This window comes from Scyliorhinus canicula, chromosome 3 (assembly GCF_902713615.1).
Source record: "Scyliorhinus canicula chromosome 3, sScyCan1.1, whole genome shotgun sequence".
Taxonomy (NCBI): Eukaryota; Metazoa; Chordata; class Chondrichthyes; order Carcharhiniformes; family Scyliorhinidae; genus Scyliorhinus; species Scyliorhinus canicula.
Window position 1 is genome coordinate 10,408,558 of NC_052148.1, and position 22,368 is coordinate 10,430,925.

The 22,368-nt window shown below is 50.9% G+C and overlaps 1 protein-coding gene across 1 annotated transcript in view; it reads left to right on the forward strand.

Annotated features, from left to right (window-relative positions):
* Positions 1-307: 307 nt before the first annotated feature.
* Positions 308-22,368, forward strand: part of smyd5 (SMYD family member 5) — a 59,568-nt gene continuing 37,507 nt past the window's right edge. Inside the window, exons 1-4 of the mRNA XM_038792942.1 lie at positions 308-374; positions 6,188-6,453; positions 8,972-9,170; positions 12,316-12,464. Coding sequence (XP_038648870.1) covers positions 308-374; positions 6,188-6,453; positions 8,972-9,170; positions 12,316-12,464 — 681 coding nt within the window. The remainder of the gene's footprint in view (positions 375-6,187; positions 6,454-8,971; positions 9,171-12,315; positions 12,465-22,368) is intronic.

Here is a 22,368-nt window from a genome sequence, read left to right on the forward strand (position 1 = left end):
CCTCAGGACCAGCATTCCCATCACTGCCAGCCAATCACTCAACAAGCCCAGTGGTAGCAGCCATTCTCTGGACCTGGAACCAACTGAGACAACACTTTGGTCTACCTGAAAATCCACCATGGACCCATCTGCAGCAGTTTTGTGCCAGCCACGATGAACACTGGAGACAGGACGGAGGGACACTGACAGTTAGGGACCTCGACACCGTCGACAGACTTGCGACGTTAGAGGAACTGACGGGAATGCTACAACTGCCCAACGGAAACAAACGGCGATATTTAAATAAAAAACCATCCTCCACAAGGAGATGACATCACACCCACGGATACCGAAACACTCAATGTTCGAGAAACTGTTGGACGCAGCCGAATTCGGTAGGGGGGAACTGTGGGGATCCGTATGGAAGACTGTTAGAGGAGGCACGCTCCCCGCTGGACAAGGCACGGGAAAATGGGAGGAAGCACGAGGGACAGAAGTCGGGTGGGGACTGAACATGGCCAGTTCCACCTCCTCCTGCGCAAGGCTGAGCCTAATGCAGCTCAAAGTGGTGCACAGAGCGCACCAGACCAGACCCCGAGTGAGCAGGTTCTTCCCGGGGGCTGGAGGACAAATGTGAACAGTGCCAGAGGGGCCCGGCCAACCACACCCACGTGTTCTGGTCCTGTCCCAGACCTGTTGGGTTCTGGCCAGCTTTCTTCGAGGCGATGTCCAAGGTTGTAGGGGTGAGGGTGGAGGCATGCCCAAGAGTGGCAATCTTCGGAGTATCAGACCAGCCAGATCCATTCATGGGAAAGAGGTCCCACGCCATTGTCTTCGCCTCTCTAATCGCCCGGCAGAGAATCCTGCTTGGCTGGGATCGACAGCACCACCCACAGCTGCAGACTGGCTTGCTGACCTGTCGGAGTTTCTCCACCTGGAGAAGGTCAAATACACCATCCGGTGAATGGCTCCCACAAAACGTAGAGGCCATTCACCAACTTGCTCCAGGACCTGTTTATAGCCAACAGCCAATAGAGTGAGGGTGGGGGGTGGGAGAAGAGGGGGCTGCGCAGAGGGGCCACAAAAGTGCCAAAGAATAAGGAGAGAGAAGAAGGAAGGGAGGAGGGGGAAAGGGAAGTGGGAGGGTGGGTCAGAAATCTGTGAGGCAGACAACAAGGGGCTGAGAGACAGGCCACAAAGAGAGGACCCGACTGCAGGCTCAAAAGATGCCAGGGCAGAATGGGGGCACGCACACCCCAAACTAACCCTGTACAGGGTGGACACCACCAACCCCTCCCCCGATGGAAATGTAAATAAAACCGGCAGATGAGCCGAGCCAATGTATCCATAAAGGGAGCTTGGATAGAGGTGGGGTTAGCCGGGTAACTTGTAACTTGTCGTGGGCAGCACGGTAGCACAAGTGGATAGCACTGTGACTTCACAGTGCCTGGGTCCCAGGTTCGATTCCCGGCTTGGGTCACTGTCTGTGCAGAGTCTGCACGTTCTCCCTGTGTCTGCGTGGGTTTCCTCCGGGTGCTCCGGTTTCCTCCCACAGTCCAAAGTCGTGCAGGTTAGGTGGATTGGCCATGATAAATTGCCCTTAATGACCAAAAAGGTCAGGAGGGGTTATTGGGTTACAGGAATAGAGCGGAAGTGAGGGCTTAAGTGGGTCGGTGCAGGCTCGGTGGGCCGAATGGCTTCCTTCTGTCTCACTGTCTCACCCCCCCTAACTGTTAGATATTTTATTGGTTCCGCATTTTATGTTACATATTTTTAGGGTTTTAGTTATTTACAATCAGAAAACGGGAGGGGGGGCATTACATAGAACATAGAACATACAGTGCAGTGAAGTGTTAGCTGATGTTGATGGGGGGGGGGGGGGGGGGGCGTGCGTGGAGGTTGTAACTCCTGTTATTAAATGTTACTGTACGTTTTCTTTGTAAACTTTGGTAAAAATAGTAAAATCTCAATAAAAATATAAAAGAGACTAAAGGGTGAGATCAGTATCATGGTGAGAAATGATCTTGGTTGAGAGTTTTGAAATGTGCAGTTTGTTTGGATAGAAGTAGGAAATAGCAAAGGAAACCTGCCAGTGGTGAGAGTGGTTTTTAGGACTGCATTGTCACTACATTGCGGGTGGCAAGACATTCAAGAAATACTGGGGCTCGTAAGAACGTTACTGCAATAATTGTGGAATATTTCAATCTTCATATCGATTAGGTGATTCAAATTGGCAAAATAAGACTGGAGGATGTGCTCAGAGTATATTTGTTTCTTAGAACAATTCCAGAACCAAGCAAGGAACCAAGGAACAGGCTACGTTATAGCAGGAATGTGTAATGAAACAGGATTAATTAATAACCTCAGAGCAGAAGGATCCTCTTGGTCAGTGTTTCTCAAACTTTTGCGCCTGCGCCCCATTTTTACCAACCGGCCATCCTTCGGCACCTGGGCCGGCCGATATTCACGACCCACACCGACCAATCTTCACCACCCACACCGGCCAATCTTCACCACCCACACCGGCCAATCTTCACCACCCACACCGGCCAATCTTCACCACCCACACCGGCCAATCTTCACCACCCACACCGGCCAATCCTCACCACCCACACCGGCCAATCTTCACCACCACACCGGCCAATCCTCACCACCCACACCGGCCAATCTTCACCACCCACACCGGCCGATCTTCACCACCCACACCGGCCAATCTTCACCACCCACACCGGCCAATCCTCACCACCCACACCGGCCAATCTTCACCACCCACACCGGCCAATCTTCACCACCCACACCGGCCAATCCTCACCACCCACACCGGCCAATCTTCACCACCCACACCGGCCAATCCTCACCACCAACACCGGCCAATCTTCACCACCCACACCGGCCAATCTTCACCACCACACCGGCCAATCTTCACCACCCACACCGGCCAATCTTCACCACCCACACCGGCCAATCTTCACCACCCACACCGGCCAATCCTCACCACCCACACCGGCCAATCTTCACCACCCACACCGACCAATCTTCACCACCCACACCGGCCAATCTTCACCACCTACACCGGCCAATCTTCACCACCCACACCGGCCAATCTTCACCACCCACACCGGCCAATCTTCACCACCCACACTGGCCAATCTTCGCCACCCACACGGGCCAATCTTCACCACCCACACCGGCCAATCCTCACCACCCACACCGGCCAATCTTCACCACCCACACCGGCCAATCCTCACCACCCACACCGGCCAATCTTCACCACCCACACCGGCCAATCCTCACCACCCACACCGGCCAATCCTCACCACCCACACCGGCCAATCTTCACCACCCACACCGGCCACTCTTCACCACCCACACCGGCCAATCTTCACCACCCACACCGGCCACTCTTCGCCACCCACACCGGCCACTCTTCGCCACCCACACCCGCTAATCTTCACCACCCACACCGGCCAATCTTCACCACCCACACCGACCAATCTTCACCACACACACCGACCAATCTTCACCACCCACACCAGCCGATCTTCACCACCCACACCGACCAATCTTCACCACCCACACTGGCCAATCTTCGCCACCCATACCGGCCAATCTTCGCCACCCACACCCGCCAATCTTCACCACCCGCGCTGACCAATCTTCACCACCCGCGCCGACCAATCTTCACCACCCACACCGGCCAATCTTCGCCACCCACACCCGCCAATCTTCACCACCCATGCCGACCAATCTTCACCACCCACACCGGCCAATCTTTGCCACCCACACCGGCCAATCCTCACCACCCACACCGGCCAATCTTCACCACCCACACCGGCCAATCCTCACCACCCACACCGGCCGATCTTCACCACCCACACTGGCCAATCTTCACCACCCACACCGGCCAATCCTCACCACCCACACCGACCAATCTTCACCACCCACACAGGCCAATCTTCACCACCCACACCGGCCAATCTTCACCACCCACACCGACCAATCTTCACCACCCACACCGGCCAATCTTCACCACCCACACCGGCCAATCTTCACCACCCACACCGGCCAATCTTCACCACCCACACCGGCCACTCTTCGCCACCCACACCGGCCACTCTTCGCCACCCACACCTGCTAATCTTCACCACCCACACCGGCCAATCCTCACCACCCACACCGGCCACTCTTCGCCACCCACACCGGCCACTCTTCGCCACCCACACCTGCTAATCTTCACCACCCACACCGGCCAATCCTCACCACCCACACCGACCAATCTTCACCACCCACACCGACCAATCTTCACCACCCGCGCTGACCAATCTTCACCACCCGCGCCGACCAATCTTCACCACCCACACCGGCCAATCTTCGCCACCCACACCCGCCAGTCTTCACCACCCATGCCGACCAATCTTCACCACCCACACCGGCCAATCTTTGCCACCCACACCCGCCAATCTTCACCACCCGCGTCGACCAATCTTCACCACCCACACCGGCCAATCTTCGCCACCCACACCCGCCAATTTTCGCCACCCACACCTGCCAATCTTCATCACCCACACCGGCTGATCTTTGCCATTTTCACTTACCTTTAATGTGACAGGTGAGCCTGCTTGGTCCTCACGATCATGGGTTGTTCATCAGAGGCCCTGGAGGAGTTCACACCAGCTACTGGCAGCTACAAAATGGAGGAAACTCTCTCACGCCAAGAACACGTGACGTCAGTGTACAGGGCCATGTGACCTGCTCTCTGCCGCCACTCCAGGTGGAAGATTTTTTAAAAGATCTGCTCCTGGGTCAACGCGCCGATGTCAGGAGGAGGCGTTCTGCCCTCTGGGCTCTGGGCCTGCGCATTGTTAAAGGGGCACACATGCGTGGAATGGCCACCATTCTGAAAGCCAGCCGCAGGCGACATTTTTAAAAACAGGCCACGCAGGAACACTGTAAAGCACGGCCCCGTGATCGGAAATGCCGCACGCATGGCCCCATGACCCTCCTGAAACCCGCCCATAATCAATCCGCGGGTCGCGACCCTGGGTTTGAAAATGACTGCTCTGGAGAGGAGAGATCAAAACACTCAATTTGAGGGTGAGACAAGTGGGTCTCAAACGAGTGTCATAAACTCAAATAATGGTGATTACAAGTTATGAAGAGTGTTGGCTAAAATGCAATGGAAAAATAGATTAAAAGGTCAGACATTAGAGTAGCGATAGACTAAGGAGATATTTTAGGACCCTCAGCAAAGATACATTCCAGCAAGATGGAAAGATTGTATGAGAAGGGCGCAACATTGTTGGCTAACTGAGCAAGTTAAGAATAGTATCAAATTGAAACAACAGGTATACAATGCTGCAACGATTAGTAATAGGGCAGAAATGAAATGAAAATCGCTTATTGTCACAAGTAGGCTTCAAATGAAGTTACTGTGAAAAGCCCCTAGTCGCCACATTCTGGCGCCTGTTCAGGGCGGCTGGTACGGGAATTGAACCGTGCTGCTGGCCTGCCTTGGTCTGCTTTAGCCCTGTGCTAAACAGATTGGGGCATTTTAGAAATGAGCAAAATTGAAAAGAGAGGAAGAAATTGGAGTATGAGAAACTAGGGAGAGATATAAAATAAGACAGTAAAGGGCAGCACGGTGGTGCAGTGGGTTAGCACTGCTGTCTCATGGCGCCGAGGTCCTAGGTTCGATCCCGGCTCTGGGTCACTGTCCGTGTGGAGTTTGCACATTCTCCCCGTGTTTGCGTGGGTTTCGCCCCCAAGACCCAAAGATGTGCAGGGTAGGTGGATTGGCCACCTAAATTGCCCCTTCATTGGAAAAAATTAATTGGCTACTCTAAATTTAAAAAATAAAATATAAGACCGTAAAAGCTTCTACAAGTATATTAAAGGGAAAGTGTAGCTAAAGTGAGCATTTGTCCCTTAGAGGGTGAGACCGGGGAGTTAATAATGGGAAACAAGGAAATGGCAGAGACTTTGAACAAGTATTTTGCATCTTCATGGTTAAAGACACCAAAAGCATTTCAAGAATAATAGAAAATCAGGAGGCAAAAGGGAAAGGAACTTAAAAAAAGTGGTGATCACCAGAGCAAAGGTTTCAGGAAAATGAGGATGGCTAAAGTCTGACGGCCTACATCCTGGGGTCTGAAAGGAAATGTCTGCAGAGATAGTGAGTGCATTGGTTGAAATCTTCCGAAACTTCCAGGATTCAGGAAAAGTGCGACGCCTCTGTTCAAGAAAGGTCGCAGACGGAAAGCTGGAGGCTGCAGGCTAGTTAACCTGACGTGTGTGATTGGGGAAATGCTGAAATCCATCATTCAGGAGGTAGCAACAGGACATTTAGAAAATTGTAATGCAATCGGGCAGAGTTCGGATGATTTTGTGAAAACGGTAGCAGGTTTGACAAATGTATTGTCGTTCTTTGAGGACGTCACAGGCAGGGTGGACAAACCTGCTGATAACATCAAGGTGGTAGGAAAGTAAGCTGTGAGGAGGTTACAAAGAGTCTGCAAAGGAATATAGATAGGGTTACGTGAGTGGGCATAAATATGGCCATTGGTGCATAATGTGGGAGAATGTGAGGTTGTCCACTTTGGCAGGAAAACTAGATAAGCAGAGTGTTATTTCAATGGAGCGAGACTGGGGAATGCTGCAGTACAGAGGGATCTGGATGTCTTTGTACATGAGTTACACAAAAATAGCACACAGCAGAGCAAGTAGTGAGGGAGGCAAGGGAAGGAATATAAAAGTCGGGAGGTTTTGCCGCAGTTTAATGAAGCCTTGGTGAGACCACAGCTGCAGTATTGTGTACAGCTTTGGCCTCCTTCCCATTCTTGCCATAGACAGAGTTCATCAGACTGACTTCTCACTTTGGTGAGATTGTCCTACCAGGCAAGATTGAGGGTTTTCTCGAGTTCAGAAAAATGAGAGCTTAAAATTCTTTTCGGACTTGACAGGGTAGATGTAGGAATGTTTCTCCTGGGTGGGAGCTCTAGAACCAGGGGATGGAATCTCAGATTCAGGGGTAGTCCATTTAGAACTGCAATGAGGAGGAATTTCTTGACTCAGAGTGTGGTGAATCTTTGGGATTGTCTACTCCAGAATGCTGTGGAGGGTCAATCATTAAGAATATTCAAGACAAAGATTCTTAGATTTCAAGATATTTAAGATATTAAGGATAAAGGGTTAATGCAGGAAAATGCTGTTAATATAGAAGATCAGCCATGATCAGACTGGATGGGCCAAATGGCCTTCTCCTGCTCCTATTTCTTATGTTCCTATAATTGCATTAGAAGCAGTTCAGAGAAGGTTCACTGGGTTATCATAGAATTTACAGTGCAGAAGTGTTAGACGTTTAGCTGCTGTTGTATAAAGAGTCAAAGGTTCTGCTCCTTTTCCACAAACATCTTTAATTTACTTCAACAAACTCTATCTTCACATCACCTGACACAAAGGCCACCTGAAGCCCCTTTACATAATCAGTGTCAATTATTGGATACTTAACATAAATGGGACAACTAATTGGATGTCTCTTAACTCATGACTTAACAGAAGGAGGCCATTCGGCCCATCGAGTCTGCACAGGCCCTTGGAAAGAGCACCCTACTTAAGCCCACGTCTCCTCCCTATCCCCGTAACCTAGCCTAACCTTTTTGGACACTAAGGGGCAATTTATCATGGCCAATCCACCTAACCCGCACATCTTTGGACTTGTGGGAGGGAACCGGAGCACCCGGAGGAAACCCACGCAGACACCGGGAGAACGTGCAGACTCCGCACAGACGGTGACCCAAGCCGGGAGTGGAACCTGGGACCCTGGAGCTGTGAAGCAACTGTGCTAACCATTGTGCTACCACGCTGCTCCTACTCCGCACTGACAGTGACCCAGCAGGGAATCGAACCCCACCCACCCGGTTGGTTCCTGAGTGAAGGGTTTTCCTTTTGAGGATAGGTTGAGAGTTTAGAAGAATGAGAGGTGATCTTACTGAAACATATCAGAGGGTTCGACATGGTAGTTTCTGAGACGTGGTAGATTCATGGGGGAATCGGGAACCAGGGCACTGTTTAAAAAGGGGGCGGGAATCTCCGGTCTGCCAGACGTGTTTTCCGGCATGACGCGCCCCCTGCTGGCAGCGGGATTCTCCGTTCCCGCAGCCAGCCAATGGGGTTTCCATCGGGAAGCCGTCGGGAAACCCGCATGCCTGGGTGCGCTGCCAGCGGACTGAATGATCCCGCCGACGGAGAATTCCGCTGACAGTCTCCCATTTAAGACTGAGAATATGAGGAGAAATTCCTTCTCCAGAGTCTGTGGAATTCTCTGTCCCAGAGAGCAGTGGAGGCTGGGTTATTGAATAGATTTAAGGCTAAATTAGACAGATGTTTGATTAGACAGACGCAAGGGTTAGTGTCTGAAAGTGGCGGCCTTTGACCTACTTGCTACTACACGAACATTGGGCGCGTAATACCCCACAGGACTACCCCCAAGAAAGCGACTCCCCCCCCCCCCCCCATGGAACTCCTCCCAACCCAAAGGGACTATACTCTTGACGGGAACTCTCTAACCCCCAGGACACCCCTCCCAAAATCCGACAGGGACTCTTAATCTCAGCCCTGCCAGGCCAGGCCCTCAAACCTAATCCGTCCCAAGGCCCAATATAGCAACTACACCTCACCCTCCACTCCACCCTCTCACCCCACCCACTCCACTCTGCCGCCACCCCCCTCCCCCACTCCAACCCGCATCCCCCCCACCCCCCACCTCCAACCCGCACCCCCCCCCCCCCAACCCGCATTCCCCCCCCCCCCCCCCCCCCCCCCAGGAAGGAACAGCAATATATTTACAGTAAGAATGGCGATTGGCTTATTGACTGAGGGGAACCTCCAGATGTGGTGTTTCCAGGTATCTGCTGCCCCAAAGTAAAGGTATTGGATAACATGCAAGTTGTTGTTGCTTGCACTGATTCTATTTCATTTTGTTTTTGTGTTGCAGGTTAAGGTCTGGTTCCAGAACAGACGAACGAAGCAGAAGAAAGATCAGAGTAAAGACTGTGACAGCAGTTCCCCCGGCACCTCGGAGTCCGTTGCCACCTGTAACATCCTGAGGCTGCTCGAACAAGGGAGGTTCTTGTCCATCCCTCCAGCCCCCAGCTTGCTCACTCAGGGACCCAGCCCTCTCGGTTCTCCAGCGGGTAACGGTGGCGGCCTGGTGTCCTCCAGCAGCAGTTCACCCGGGCTGGCCGGCGCCTCGTTTAGCCTCTCCGCCCCGACCCGGGCCACCTCCTCCCCTCACCACCAGGCAGGCGCTTCTTCGAGCTTCTCAAGCCCGGTACTAAGCGGCGCCCTCGAACTCTCGACCGGCTACGGAGTGGGCACGTCGGCGTTTGAACCTTACGCACGGATGGAAAGGAAGGACATCGCCACAGAGAAAAGGCCAAGTTCATAGAGGGACAGAGAGAGAGAGACGTGCGTGGGAGAAAAGAGATTCCTGTTGAATTTTGTGTTTTGAGTTGTTGCAATGTTCATTCGATGTGACGGTGATTCCGAAGCAGACTTCTGCTCTTATGGCACAGCTAATGGCAGTGGTGAAAAAACCAAATCAACTCTGTTAAATCACTCTCTTGGCGACGACCTGACATTGGCATCACACAGTTCACAGGTCAAGGGTCAGGTCGCTGGATTCCATTGTCCACCTCACTGTTGATTAAGTGGTTGCAGCGTTCCTTCCACCCACACTGTGTGAAGAACTATTGCCTGAACTTTGGATTGAAGTTCTCCCTCATGCCCCGACCCTTTGCCTACCCGTCCTTAAAACCTAATTAATCTATTCGGGACATGGGAAGGTGAAAAAACAACAAGGTGCATCGAATTTACCTTCCAGCAGCCTGAGAGTTTGATGATGCAATGTTAACGGGGCTATTGATTAATCACAATGAGTTGCCGACAGACCCGGGCACATTGTGAAGAAAACCACTTGTGTTAAAAGGGGGTTGGGAACAGATTTACCCGTTTCCTCCAAGTATGTTAGATTGACCACCCATCATGCTTGCCAAAGCGAGGCAGACACTCCGAGTCTCATTGAAATTTCAGTAGATGGTGATCAGTTGTCCCACCACCCTCCCATGCCTTTCCAAAGTTCAGCAGCATCAAAGATTCCTGCAGGGGTGAGGAGTGGAGTTCAGAACCTCTTCAGTCCATGTGACTCGGAACAGGCTGTGCCTTACCAATCTATCGAGACAGAAGGCTGATGCATCCACAGAATCCCTACAGTGCAGAAGCCATTCGGGCCATCGAGTCTACATCGACACTCCGAAAGAGGACCCTACCTAGGCCTACTTCCCCGCTCTGTCCACGTAACCCCACACGCATTGATCATGGACAATCCACCTAACCAGCACATCTTTGTACAGTGGGAGGAAACCGGAGCACCCGGAGGAAACCCACGCAGACACGGGGAGAATGTGCGGACTCCTCACAGTCACCCCAGGCCGGAATTGAACCCGGGTCCCTGAGGCCCGTGAGGCAGCAGCGCTAACCACTGTGCCACTGTGAAACACCCAGAGCTAACCACTGTGCCACCGTGTTGCCCATCATGACACAGTTCACATCATCCTATCTCCTGTTAGCCCCTTGGCGAGGGGGAGGAGGGGGTCTGTTGGTGGTGGGGGGGGGGGGGGGGGGGGGAGGGAGCAGGGGAAGAGATTTGGCGAGAGTCTGCCTTTTCTTGCACATTTCATATTTCTGTAAGCACATATCAGCTGTGTCTAATCGTCAGTCCACCGCCTTGTTTGCCGCACTGCCATTGGCCACTGAGGCTTAGTCACCCTCTGCGGAAATGATTTCACAGCGGAAAGGCAAAATAGTGATATTGAAAATAAATAAATCGCGTCTTTCCAAAGTGGGCTCAGTGGTTTAAGACATTTCTCATTTCCACCACCCCCTCCACCCCACCCCCATCCACTTTCAACATGGGAATCATGACAGCATTTATTAAATTCTAACTTATTCAAAAGAAATTGTTGCCTTTCTTCTTTCGCACCTGTTTTCGATTTCAATCCTCATGACTGTGGGTGAGATACATTCGTGTTCAGAAGGTGTCTCGGGTGTTTGAACACCCTGTCCATTACAGGGTGCTGGCTGTTTCTCTCAATAGCTGCATAGTCTTGCATTGAAGGGGAGATGAAATGTAATGAAAATCGCTTATTGTCACGAGTAGGCTTCAATGAAGTTACTGTGAAAAGCCCCTAGTCGCCACATTCCAGCATCTATCCGGGGAGGCTGGTACGGGAATCGAACCATGCTGCTGGCCTGCTTGGTCTGCTTTAAAAGCCAGCGATTTAGCCTGGTGAGCTAAACCAGCCCCCGATTGTGGTGATTGTGGTGAGAGGAGTGAATCAGATGGACAAAACTGGAGCATGTACAGGTAAATCATTGGTTCACCTGGAAGGAATCTTTGGAAAGCTGGACAGTGGGAAAGGAGGAGATGAATAGACCTCGATGGATCGGCAATCAATCCCTTTCACCATATCCCTCAAGTCCTCTTGTAAGTGTGACTGAGGGGTAACCTGATCGAGGTGCACGAGGTTATGAGGGGCATGAACAGGGTGGATAGGGAGCGGCTGTTCCCCTCAGTTGAAGGGTGGGTTACATAGAACATACAGTGCAGACGGAGGCCATTCGGCCCATCGAGTCTGCACTGACCCACTGAAGCCCTCACTTCAACCCTCTCCCCCTTAACCCAATAACCCCTCCTAACCTTCTTTTGGACACTAAAGGGCAATTTAGTGTGGCCAATCCACCTAACCTGCACATCTTTGGACTGTGGGAGGAAACCGGAGCACCCGGAGGAAACCCACTCAGACACGGACAGAGATGAAGAGGAATATTTTCTTTTAGGACTGAGATGAAGAGGAATATTTTCTCTAAGAGGGTGGTCTCAGAAGGTGCTGGAGGCGGACCGATTGAATATCTTTAAGGCAGACGCAGATAGATTCTTGATAGGCAAGGGAATCAAAGGTCATCGGGGGTAGGTGGGGAACGTGAAACTCAACATAAACAGATCAGCCATGATCATATTCAATGGTGGAGCAGGCCCGAGGGGCTGAATGGCCTACTTCTACTCCTATTTCATATGTCCCTATGTAATTAGGGGTGGGCGATAAATGTTGGCCTAGCCAGGGACGCCAACATCCTGTGAAATAATCTTTAAAAAATTGTCATTGAGTATGATCTACCAGGCTTGTATTTCTGATGTTCAGAGCAGTTTGTGAGGGAATCTTTCAGCTGGTTAACTGCTTAAAACACTATTTTAACCTGACCCATTAAAAATTATCTCAGAAGTTTGTCGTTTTAAATGCTCACAGTGTCTGGAAATTCTGACCTTTGCTCCCATGTTAACCAAATCATTGCCACTTTTGGCAAAGAACCAATGGAATGACCTGGAAAGAACCTGTCGATATTTGAAGGAGGAACAGGTCCCACCACAGGTCAGAACCTGAATGTGGTGCCCGGAGGAAGGAAGGGGAGAGGCTGACCATGGGCGCCCTGCTTGATGTTATCCCCTCCGATATGGGTAGGGGTTCGGTCTTTTCGCACTATATCACGGTGTGGTTGATCAATCTGGAAAATTGACAGGTCGATTTTCGCCTCAGGTTTCAGCTCTGAATAAGAAGAAAGAACAATACAGCACAGGAACAGGCCCTTCCGCCCTCCAACCCTGTACCGGTCGTGATACCAACCTTGACCAAAACCCTCAGCACTTCCTAGTGCCGTATCCCTCTATACCCATCCTATCCATGTTAAGATGCCTTTTGAAAGCCGTTAATGTATCTCAGAACCTCCCCTGGCAACACGTTCCAGGCACTCACCACCTTCTGCGTAAGAAACCTACCTCGCACATCTCCTCTAAACTTTCCCCCTGGACCTTAAACTTATGCCCCCTGGTGACTGACCCCTCCACCCTGGGAAAGAGTGCCTGCCCATCCACTCTATCTACGCCCCTCATAATCTTGTAGACCTCTATCAGGCCGCCCCTCAACCGCCGTCGTTCTAATGAAAACAGTTCAAGTCTATTCAGCCTCTCCGTATAGCTAACACCCTCCAGACCAGACAACATCCTGCTAAACCTCCTCTGCACCCTCTCCAAAGCCTCCACATCCTTCTGGTAGTGTAGCCACCAGAATTGTGCGCAATATTCCAAGTGCGGCCTTAAACAACATTCTGTACCACTGTAGCATGACTGGTTGAATAATAATTTGGGGAGGGCATGGGTGCCGTTGGCAAGGCTGGCTTGCCCATCCCATTTCATTTTTTTATTTTTCATTTAATTTCCTGGAGCGGGTAATGTTGAGGGGCCCTTCTTCATGCCACTGGTTTACTTGGGGACGATCAGGAGTCAACCACAATTGTGTGGGACTGGATTTAGGTCCAGGCAGGCCCAGACTCAATGTGATTGGCACATTTCCTTCTCTGAAAGACATCAACGTCCCAGTTGGTTTTCTTAATGACAATCCAACAGTTTTACGGTCACTCTTCCGAAAGGGACCATTTTTTTGTATTTCTAGATTTTTTTAAATTTGAATTGAAATGCTCAAATAAAAAAACAGAAAATGCTGGAAATATTTATCAGGTGATGAGGGGTCATTGACCTGAAACGTTAACTCTGTTATAATCAGCCTGCTGAGTATTCCCACCATTTACTGCTTTTATTTCAAATTTCCAGCGTCCGTGGAATTGAGTTTATGTTTCAGATTCTCAAATGCTCTGGTGGGATCAGAATTCCCCTTCTCTGGACTATCCGCCAGAACTCATGGGTTAGCAGTTTTTAAGTCCCAACTACAGGACGGTGGGCAGAACAGTAGTACAAGTGGCTAGCACTGTGGCTTCGCAGCGCCAGGGTCCCAGGTTCGATTCCCGGCTTGGGTCACTGTCTGTGCGGAGTCTGCACGTCCTCCCCGTGTCCGCGTGGGTTTCCCCCGGGCGCTCCGGTTTCTTCCCACAGTCCAAAGATGTGCAGGTTAGGTGGATTGGCCATGATAAATTGCCCTTCGTGACCAAAAAAAGGTTAGGAGGGGTTATTGGGTTACAGGGATGGGGTGGAAGTGAGGGCTTAAGTGGGTCGGTGCAAACTCATTGGGCCCAATGGCCTCCTTCTGTATTGTATGTTCTATGTTCTGACTGTATCCCATTTGAACGTCTACCGGACATGTATGATAGGGCAGAACAGGGCCTTTGGGTGCTCTCCGTGAACCCAAAGGCATTCCCCTGATCCACCCCCACCCCACCCCCACTAACCTCAACTCTTTCTAAGTTGCCTGAATGGATATTACCAAAGCGTGAAGGCTGGATGGTAAAGAGAGGTTACATTAATTAAACCCATGTTCCCTGGACTATTAAAGATTAAGGGGTGATTTTGTTTGCGGTTGATAGAATTTTGAAGGGATTGATAGGGTTGGTAGAGAAAGGACCTTTCCATGAGTCGGGCAGTCAATTACCTGGGGCGGCACGGTGGCACAGTGCTTAGCGCTGCTGCCTCACAGAGCCAGGGACCCGCTGGGTTTGATTCCGACCTCAGATGACACTATGAAGTCCGCGCGATCTTCTCGTGTCTGCGTGGGTTTCCTCCGGGTGCTCCGGTTTCCTCCCACGGTCCAAAGGTGTGCAGGTTAGGTGGATTGGCCGTCATCAATTGCCCCTCCGTGTCTAAAGGTTAGGTGTGGTTACGAGGATAGGGTAAGGGATTGGGCCGAAGTAGGCTGCTCTTTCAGAGGGTCGGTGCAGACCCGATGGGCCAAATGGCCTCCTTCTGCACTGTAGGGATTCTATAACCTTCAAATGAGGAAATAAGTTAGGAAGCATCATCACACAAATGGTGGTAAAAATGTGGACCACCCTGATGGAACCATCAATTCACGAGACACATGCTTTAAGATATGAACAGTGGTTTTAATCTACCTACTACAGCGCCAGCCTGTTACCCGTTGAACTCTCGATGAACTGCAGGCTGGCTCTGGACATGGTTATTTATACAGCAGTCTAGGGGGAGGAGTCGTGGGCGGAGCCAAGGGTGGAGCCCTGTACAAACTCCTGAGCATTCCCAGAGCTACTCCCCCTAGTGGTCGGATAATGCTACTGCGCTTACAATAGTATTGGTAAATATAGTGTGAATTACTAAGTTACATTCACCACACACCCTCCCACAATAAGCAGGAGACGTCAGCTCATTGAGTAATTTTCATTGTCACGGTTGTGTTGGCCAGACAAGGGTAAAAATAGGTCAGAGGTGAAGGGCGGTGGTGGCAGTTCAGAAGCATATCAGCCATGAACTCTCAGAGTGGTGCAACAGCCAGAGGGGCTGAATGGCCTCCTCTTGTTCCGATGTGATCGATCCAAAAAGAGGGAGAATGTGATCATTTGTTTAACACAGGGTTTGAAACATTGCTGCAAAGAAACAGGCCGTTCTGACCAACTAAATGACCCATGCATGAACCTACTCCTACCATTCATCTCCCCCATCACTCTCCCTCACTCACTCCATCACTCTACCCTCACTCACTCCATCACTCTACCCTCACTCACTCCATCACTCTATCCCTCACTCACTCCATCACTCTATCCCTCACTCACTCCATCACTCTACCCTCACTCACTCCATCAGTCTATCCCTCACTCACTCCATCACTCTATCCCTCACTCACTCCATCACTCTACCCTCACTCACTCCATCACTCTATCCCTCACTCACTCCATCACTCTATCCCTCACTCACTCCATCACTATATCCCTCACTCACTCCATCACTCTATCCCTCACTCACTCCATAACTCTATCCCTCACTCACTCCATCACTCTATCCCTCACTCACTCCATCACTTTATCCCTCACTCACTCCATCACTCTATCCCTCACTCACTCCATCACTCTATCCCTCACTCACTCCATCACTGTTTCCCTCACACTCCATCACTCTATCCTTCACTCACTCCATCACTCTATCCCTCACTCCATCACTTTATCCCTCACTCACTCCATCACTCTACCCTCACTCACTCCATCACTCTATCCCTCACTCACTCCATCACTGTACCCCTCACACTCCATCACTCTATCCCTCACTCACTCCATCACTCTCCCTCACTCACTCCATCACTCTACCCTCACTCACACCATCACTATATCCCTCACACACTCCATCACTGTATCCCTCACTCACTCCATCACTCTATCCCTCACTCACTCCATCACTCTATCCCTCACTCTCTCCATCACTCTATCCCTCACTCACTCCATCACTCTATCCCTCACTCACTCCATCACTCTATCCCTTACTCTCTCCATCACTCTATCCTTCACTCACTCTATCACTATATCCCTCACTCACTCCATCACTCTATCCTTCACTCACTCCATCACTCTATCCCTCACTCACTCCATCACTCTATCCCTCACTCACTCCATCACTCTTTCCCTCACTCTCTCCATCACTCTATCCTTCACTCACTCCATCACTCTATCCCTCACTCACTCCATCACTCTATCCCTTACTCACTCCATCACTCTATCCCTCTCTCACTTCATCACTCTATCCCTCACTCACTCCATCACTCTATCCCTCACTCACTCCATCACTCTATCCCTCACTCACTCCATCACTCTATCCCTCACACACTCCATCACTCTATCCCTCACTCACTCCATCACTTTATCCCTCACTCACTCCATCACTCTATCCTTCACTCACTCCATCACTCTATCCCTCACTCACTCCATCACTCTTACCCTCACTCACTCCATCACTCTATCCTTCACTCACTCCATCACTCTATCCCTCACTCACTCCATCACTCTATCCCTCACTCTCTCCATCACTCTATCCCTCACTCACTCCATCACTCTATCCCTCACTCACTCCATCACTCTATCCCTCACTCATTCCATCACTCTATCCCTCTCTCACTCCATCACTCTATCCCTCACTCACTCCATCACTCTATCCCTCTCTCACTCCATCACTCTATCCCTCACTCACTCCATCACTCTATCCCTCACTCACTCCATCACTGTATCCCTCACTCACTCCATCACTCTATCCCTCACTCACTCCATCCTCTATACCTCACTCACTCCATCACTCTATCCCTCACTCACTCCATCACTCTATCCCTCACTCACTCCATCACTCCATCCCTCACTCTCTCCATCACTCTATCCCTCACTCACTCCATCACTCTATCCCTCACTCTCTCCATCACTCTATCCCTCACTCACTCCATCACTCTATCCCTCACTCACTCCATCACTCTATCCTTCACTCACTCCATCACTCTATCCCTCACTCACTCCATCCTCTATCCCTCACTCTCTCCATCACTCTATCCCTCACTCACTCCATCACTGTATCCCTCACTCACTCCATCACTCTATCCTTCACTCACTCCATCATTCTATCCCTCACTCACTCCATCCTCTAGCCCTCACTCACTCCATCACTCTATCCCTCACTCTCTCCATCACTCTATCCCTCACTCACTCTATCACTCTATCCCTCACTCTCTCCATCACTCTATCCCTCACTCACTCCATCACTCTATCCCTCACTCACTCCATCACTCTATCCTTCACTCTCTCCATCACTCTATCCCTCACTCACTCCATCACTCTATCCTTCACTCTCTCCATCACTCTATCTCTCACTCACTCCATCACTCTATCCCTCACTCACTCCATCACTCTATCCCTCACTCACTCCATCACTCTATCCTTCCCTCACTCCATCACTTTATCCCTCACTCACTCCATCACTCTATCACTCACTCACTCCATCACTCTATCCCTCACTCACTCCATCACGCTATCCCTCACTCATTCCATCACTCTATCCCTCACTCACTCCATCACTCTATCACTCACTCACTCCATCACTCTATCCCTCACTCACTCCATCATTCTATCCCTCACTCACTCCATCACTCTATCCTTCACTCACTCGATCACTCTATCCCTCACTCACTCCATCACTCTATCCGTCACTCTCTCCATCACTGTATCCCTCCCTCACTCCATCACTGTATCCCTCACTCACTCCATCACTTTATCCCTCACTCACTCCATCACTCTATCCCTCACTCACTCCATCACTCTATCCTTCACTCACTCCATCACTCTATCCCTCACTCACTCCATCACTCTATCCCTCACTAACTCCATCACTCTATCCCTCACTCACTCCATCACTCTATCACTCACTCACTCCATCACTCTATCCCTCACTCACTCCATCACTCTATCCCTCACTCACTCCATCACTCTATCCCTCACTCACTCCATCCTTCTATCCCTCACTCACTCCATCCTTCTATCCCTCACTCACTCCATCACTCTATCCCTCACTCCCTCCATCACTCTATCCCTCACTCCATACCTCTATCCTTTAATTCACTCTATAACCTATCCTTCTATTCCTTTCTCCCACATGTGTATGACCGACCTCTTCACTTCAACCTCTCCCTCAAACTAATGACTCTAATTGATTGCCAAGCCTGCACCCCTCCCCCCTGCCTGGCCTCCATGCTTCCTCTATCCCCATCAGCCAGGCACCAATACTGGAGATCTGGAGAGGCAGTGGTGAAGTGGTGAAGGTCTCGTTAATATTAAATCTATTCTGAAGGGTTGGGTGAAGTATTAATGATTATTCTCCGGCAGCAGTGAAACACGAGGAGGAGGGATATACGGCAGTTAGTTTAACATTGGACTATTTACAGGAGTCTGCATACCTGCACACGCTCTGGACACGCCACACTGAATCCCCGGAATTCATCTCGGGAGAGAGGTCGACTCAGCTACTTCCCAGGATCGGCAAAAGGTGTTTGATCCTCTCACTCTGTTTTGACTTCTAAACTCTGGCCATGTCCATACACTCCTCCAACTCTCGTACCCTCTCCCAAAGAACAAAGAAAAATTACAGCACAGGAACAGACCCTTCGGCCCTCCAAGTCTGCGCCGATCCACATCCTTTATCTAAAACTGTTGCCTATTTTCTAAGGATCTGTATCCCTCTGCTCCCTGCCCACTCATATATCTGTCTAGATACATCTTAAATGGCGCTATCATGCCCGCCTCTACCACCTCCGCCGGCAATGCGTTCCAGGCACCCACCACTCTCTGCGTAAAGAACTTTCCACTCATATCTCCCTGAAACCTTTCCCCTCTCACCTTGAACTCGTGACCCCTAGTAATTGAGTCCCCCACTCTGGGAAAAAGCTTCTTGCTATCCACCCTGTCTATACCTCATGATTTTGTAGACCTCAATGAGATCCCCCCTCAACCCCTCTCCCACCCCTGAATAAATTGAGGTTTACACCCTGTCCCACCCTTAATACACTGGGGTTCACACCCTGTGTTACCCCTGAATACACTGGGGTTTATACCCTGTGTTACCCTGAATACACTGGGGTTTATACCCTCCCCCACCCTGAATACACTGGGGTTTATACCCTGTGTTACCCCTGAATACACTGGGGTTTATACCCTCCCCCACCCTGAACACACTGGGGTTTATACCCTCCCCCACCCTGAACACACTGGGGTTTATACCCTCCCCCACCCTGAACACACTGGGGTTTATACCCTCCCCCACCCTGAACACACTGGGGTTTATGCCCTCCCCCACCCTGAACACACTGGGGTTTATACCCTGTGTTACCCCTGAACACACTGGGGTTTATACCCTGTCCCACCCTGAACACACTGGGGTTTATACCCTGTCCCACCCTGAACACACTGGGGTTTATACCCTGTGTTACCCCTGAACACACTGGTGTTTATACCCTGTCCCACCCTGAACACACTGGGGTTTATACCCTGTGTTACCCTGAACACACTGGGGTTTATACCCTGTCCCACCCTGAACACACTGGGGTTTATACCCTGTGTTACCCTGAACACACTGGGGTTTATACCCTGTGTTACCCCTGAACACACTGGGGTTTATACCCTGTCCCACCCTGAACACACTGGGGTTTATACCCTCCCCCACCCTGAACACACTGGGGTTTATACCCTCCCCCACCCTTGAACACACTGGGGTTTATACCCTGTCCCACCCTGAACACACTGGGGTTTATACCCTGTGTTACCCTTGAACACACTGGGGTTTATACCCTGTGTTACCCTGAACACACTGGGGTTTATACCCTGTGTTACCCCTGAACACACTGGGGTTTATACCCTGTCCCACCCTGAACACACTGGGGTTTATACCCTGTCCCACCCCGAACACACTGGGGTTTATACCCTGAGTTACCCCTGAACACACTGGGGTTTATACCCTGTCCCACCCTGAACACACTGGGGTTTATACCCTGTCCCACCCTGAACACACTGGGGTTTATACCCTGTGTTACCCTGAACACACTGGGGTTTATACCCTGTGTTACCCCTGAACACACTGGGGTTTACACCCTGTCCCACCCTGAACACACTGGGGTTTATACCCTGTGTTACCCTGAACACACTGGGGTTTATACCCTGCCCCACCCTGAACACACTGGGGTTTATACCCTGTCCCACCCTGAACACACTGGGGTTTATACCCTGTCCCACCCTGAACACACTGGGGTTTATACCCTGTGTTACCCTGAACACACTGGGGTTTATACCCTGTCCCACCCTGAACACACTGGGGTTTATACCCTGTGTTACCCTGAACACACTGGGGTTTATACCCTGTCCCACCCTGAACACACTGGGGTTTATACCCTGTCCCACCCTGAACACACTGGGGTTTATACCCTGTCCCACCCTGAACACACTGGGGTTTATACCCTGTGTTACCCCTGAACACACTGGGGTTTATACCCTGTCCCACCCTGAACACACTGGGGTTTATACCCTGTGTTACCCTTGAACACACTGGGGTTTATACCCTGTGTTACCCCTGAACACACTGGGGTTTATACCCTGTGTTACACCTGAACACACTGGGGTTTATACCCTGTGTTACCCCTGAACACACTGGGGTTTATACCCTGTCCCACCCTGAACACACTGGGGTTTATACCCTGTGTTACCCCTGAACACACTGGGGTTTATACCCTGTGTTACCCCTGAACACACTGGGGTTTATACCCTGTCCCACCCTGAACACACTGGGGTTTATACCCTGTGTTACCCTTGAACACACTGGGGTTTATACCCTGTGTTACCCCTGAACACACTGGGGTTTATACCCTGTGTTACACCTGAACACACTGGGGTTTATACCCTGTGTTACCCCTGAACACACTGGGGTTTATACCCTGTCCCACCCTGAACACACTGGGGTTTATACCCTGTGTTACCCCTGAACACACTGGGGTTTATACCCTGTGTTACCCCTGAACACACTGGGGGTTTACATTCTGCCCTATCTGATTAGCCATCCTGCATGCTGGAAAGCTGGACATTGAGTGTAGCCAGGCTATTTGACAGCAACAGTCTTCACAGTGCAGGCCTGATCCAGGAGGAAGAGCTCCAGGAGGGCCAGTGGCAGTCATTGCAATGTTTTCAACATTCCTGCAGTCTGTCTCGCTGTGACTCTGAAGTGTTTCAGAGCTGGACTTTCAACCCAGTCACTGATCTAACGGAACAGTTACTAAGTGTCATTTCAGGCGGGTTTGGCTGGGTATTTCACCCTGGCATGGTGGCACGCTCCTAGCAAAGCTGCATCACAGCCCCAGCGACCCGGGTTCCATTCCTGTCTCGGGTCACTGTCTATGTGGAGTTTGCGCCTTCCCCTGTGTCTGCGTGCGTTTCCTCCGGGTGCTCCAGTTTCCTCCCACAATGATGCGCAGGTTAGGTGGATTAGCCATGCTAAATTGCCCCTTAGTGACATAAAGATGCACAGGTTATGTGGGGTCCTGCGGGGTAGGGCAAGGAGTTGGCCTCAACACAGTACCCTTTTCGAGGGTGGGATCTGGGTAGATGCTGCTGTGGGGAAACTCACGGTGGGCCTCTCCCTGCATGTACCGGCCACGTTGCAGACCGGTTCAGGAGCATCGCAGCCGTCCATCACGCCCTATCTCCCTTACACTGAACATAACCAGTCCCAACTTCAACAACAGCAACAACAACTGCAAAACTGCTGCAACCACAAGAACTACACCATCAACTGGAATATTGTGTACCGGAGCAGGGATGTGTTGCTGCAATTGTACAGGGCCTTGGTGAGACCACACCTGGAGTATTGTGGGCAGTTTTGGTCTCCTTCTCTGAGGAAGGATGTTCTTGCTCTCGAGGGAGTGCAGCGAAGGTTTACCAGGCTGATTCCAGGGATGGCGGGACTGTCATATGAGGAGAGATTGACCAGGTTGGTACTGTTCTCGCTGGAGTTCAGAAGAATGAGGGGGGGGGGAT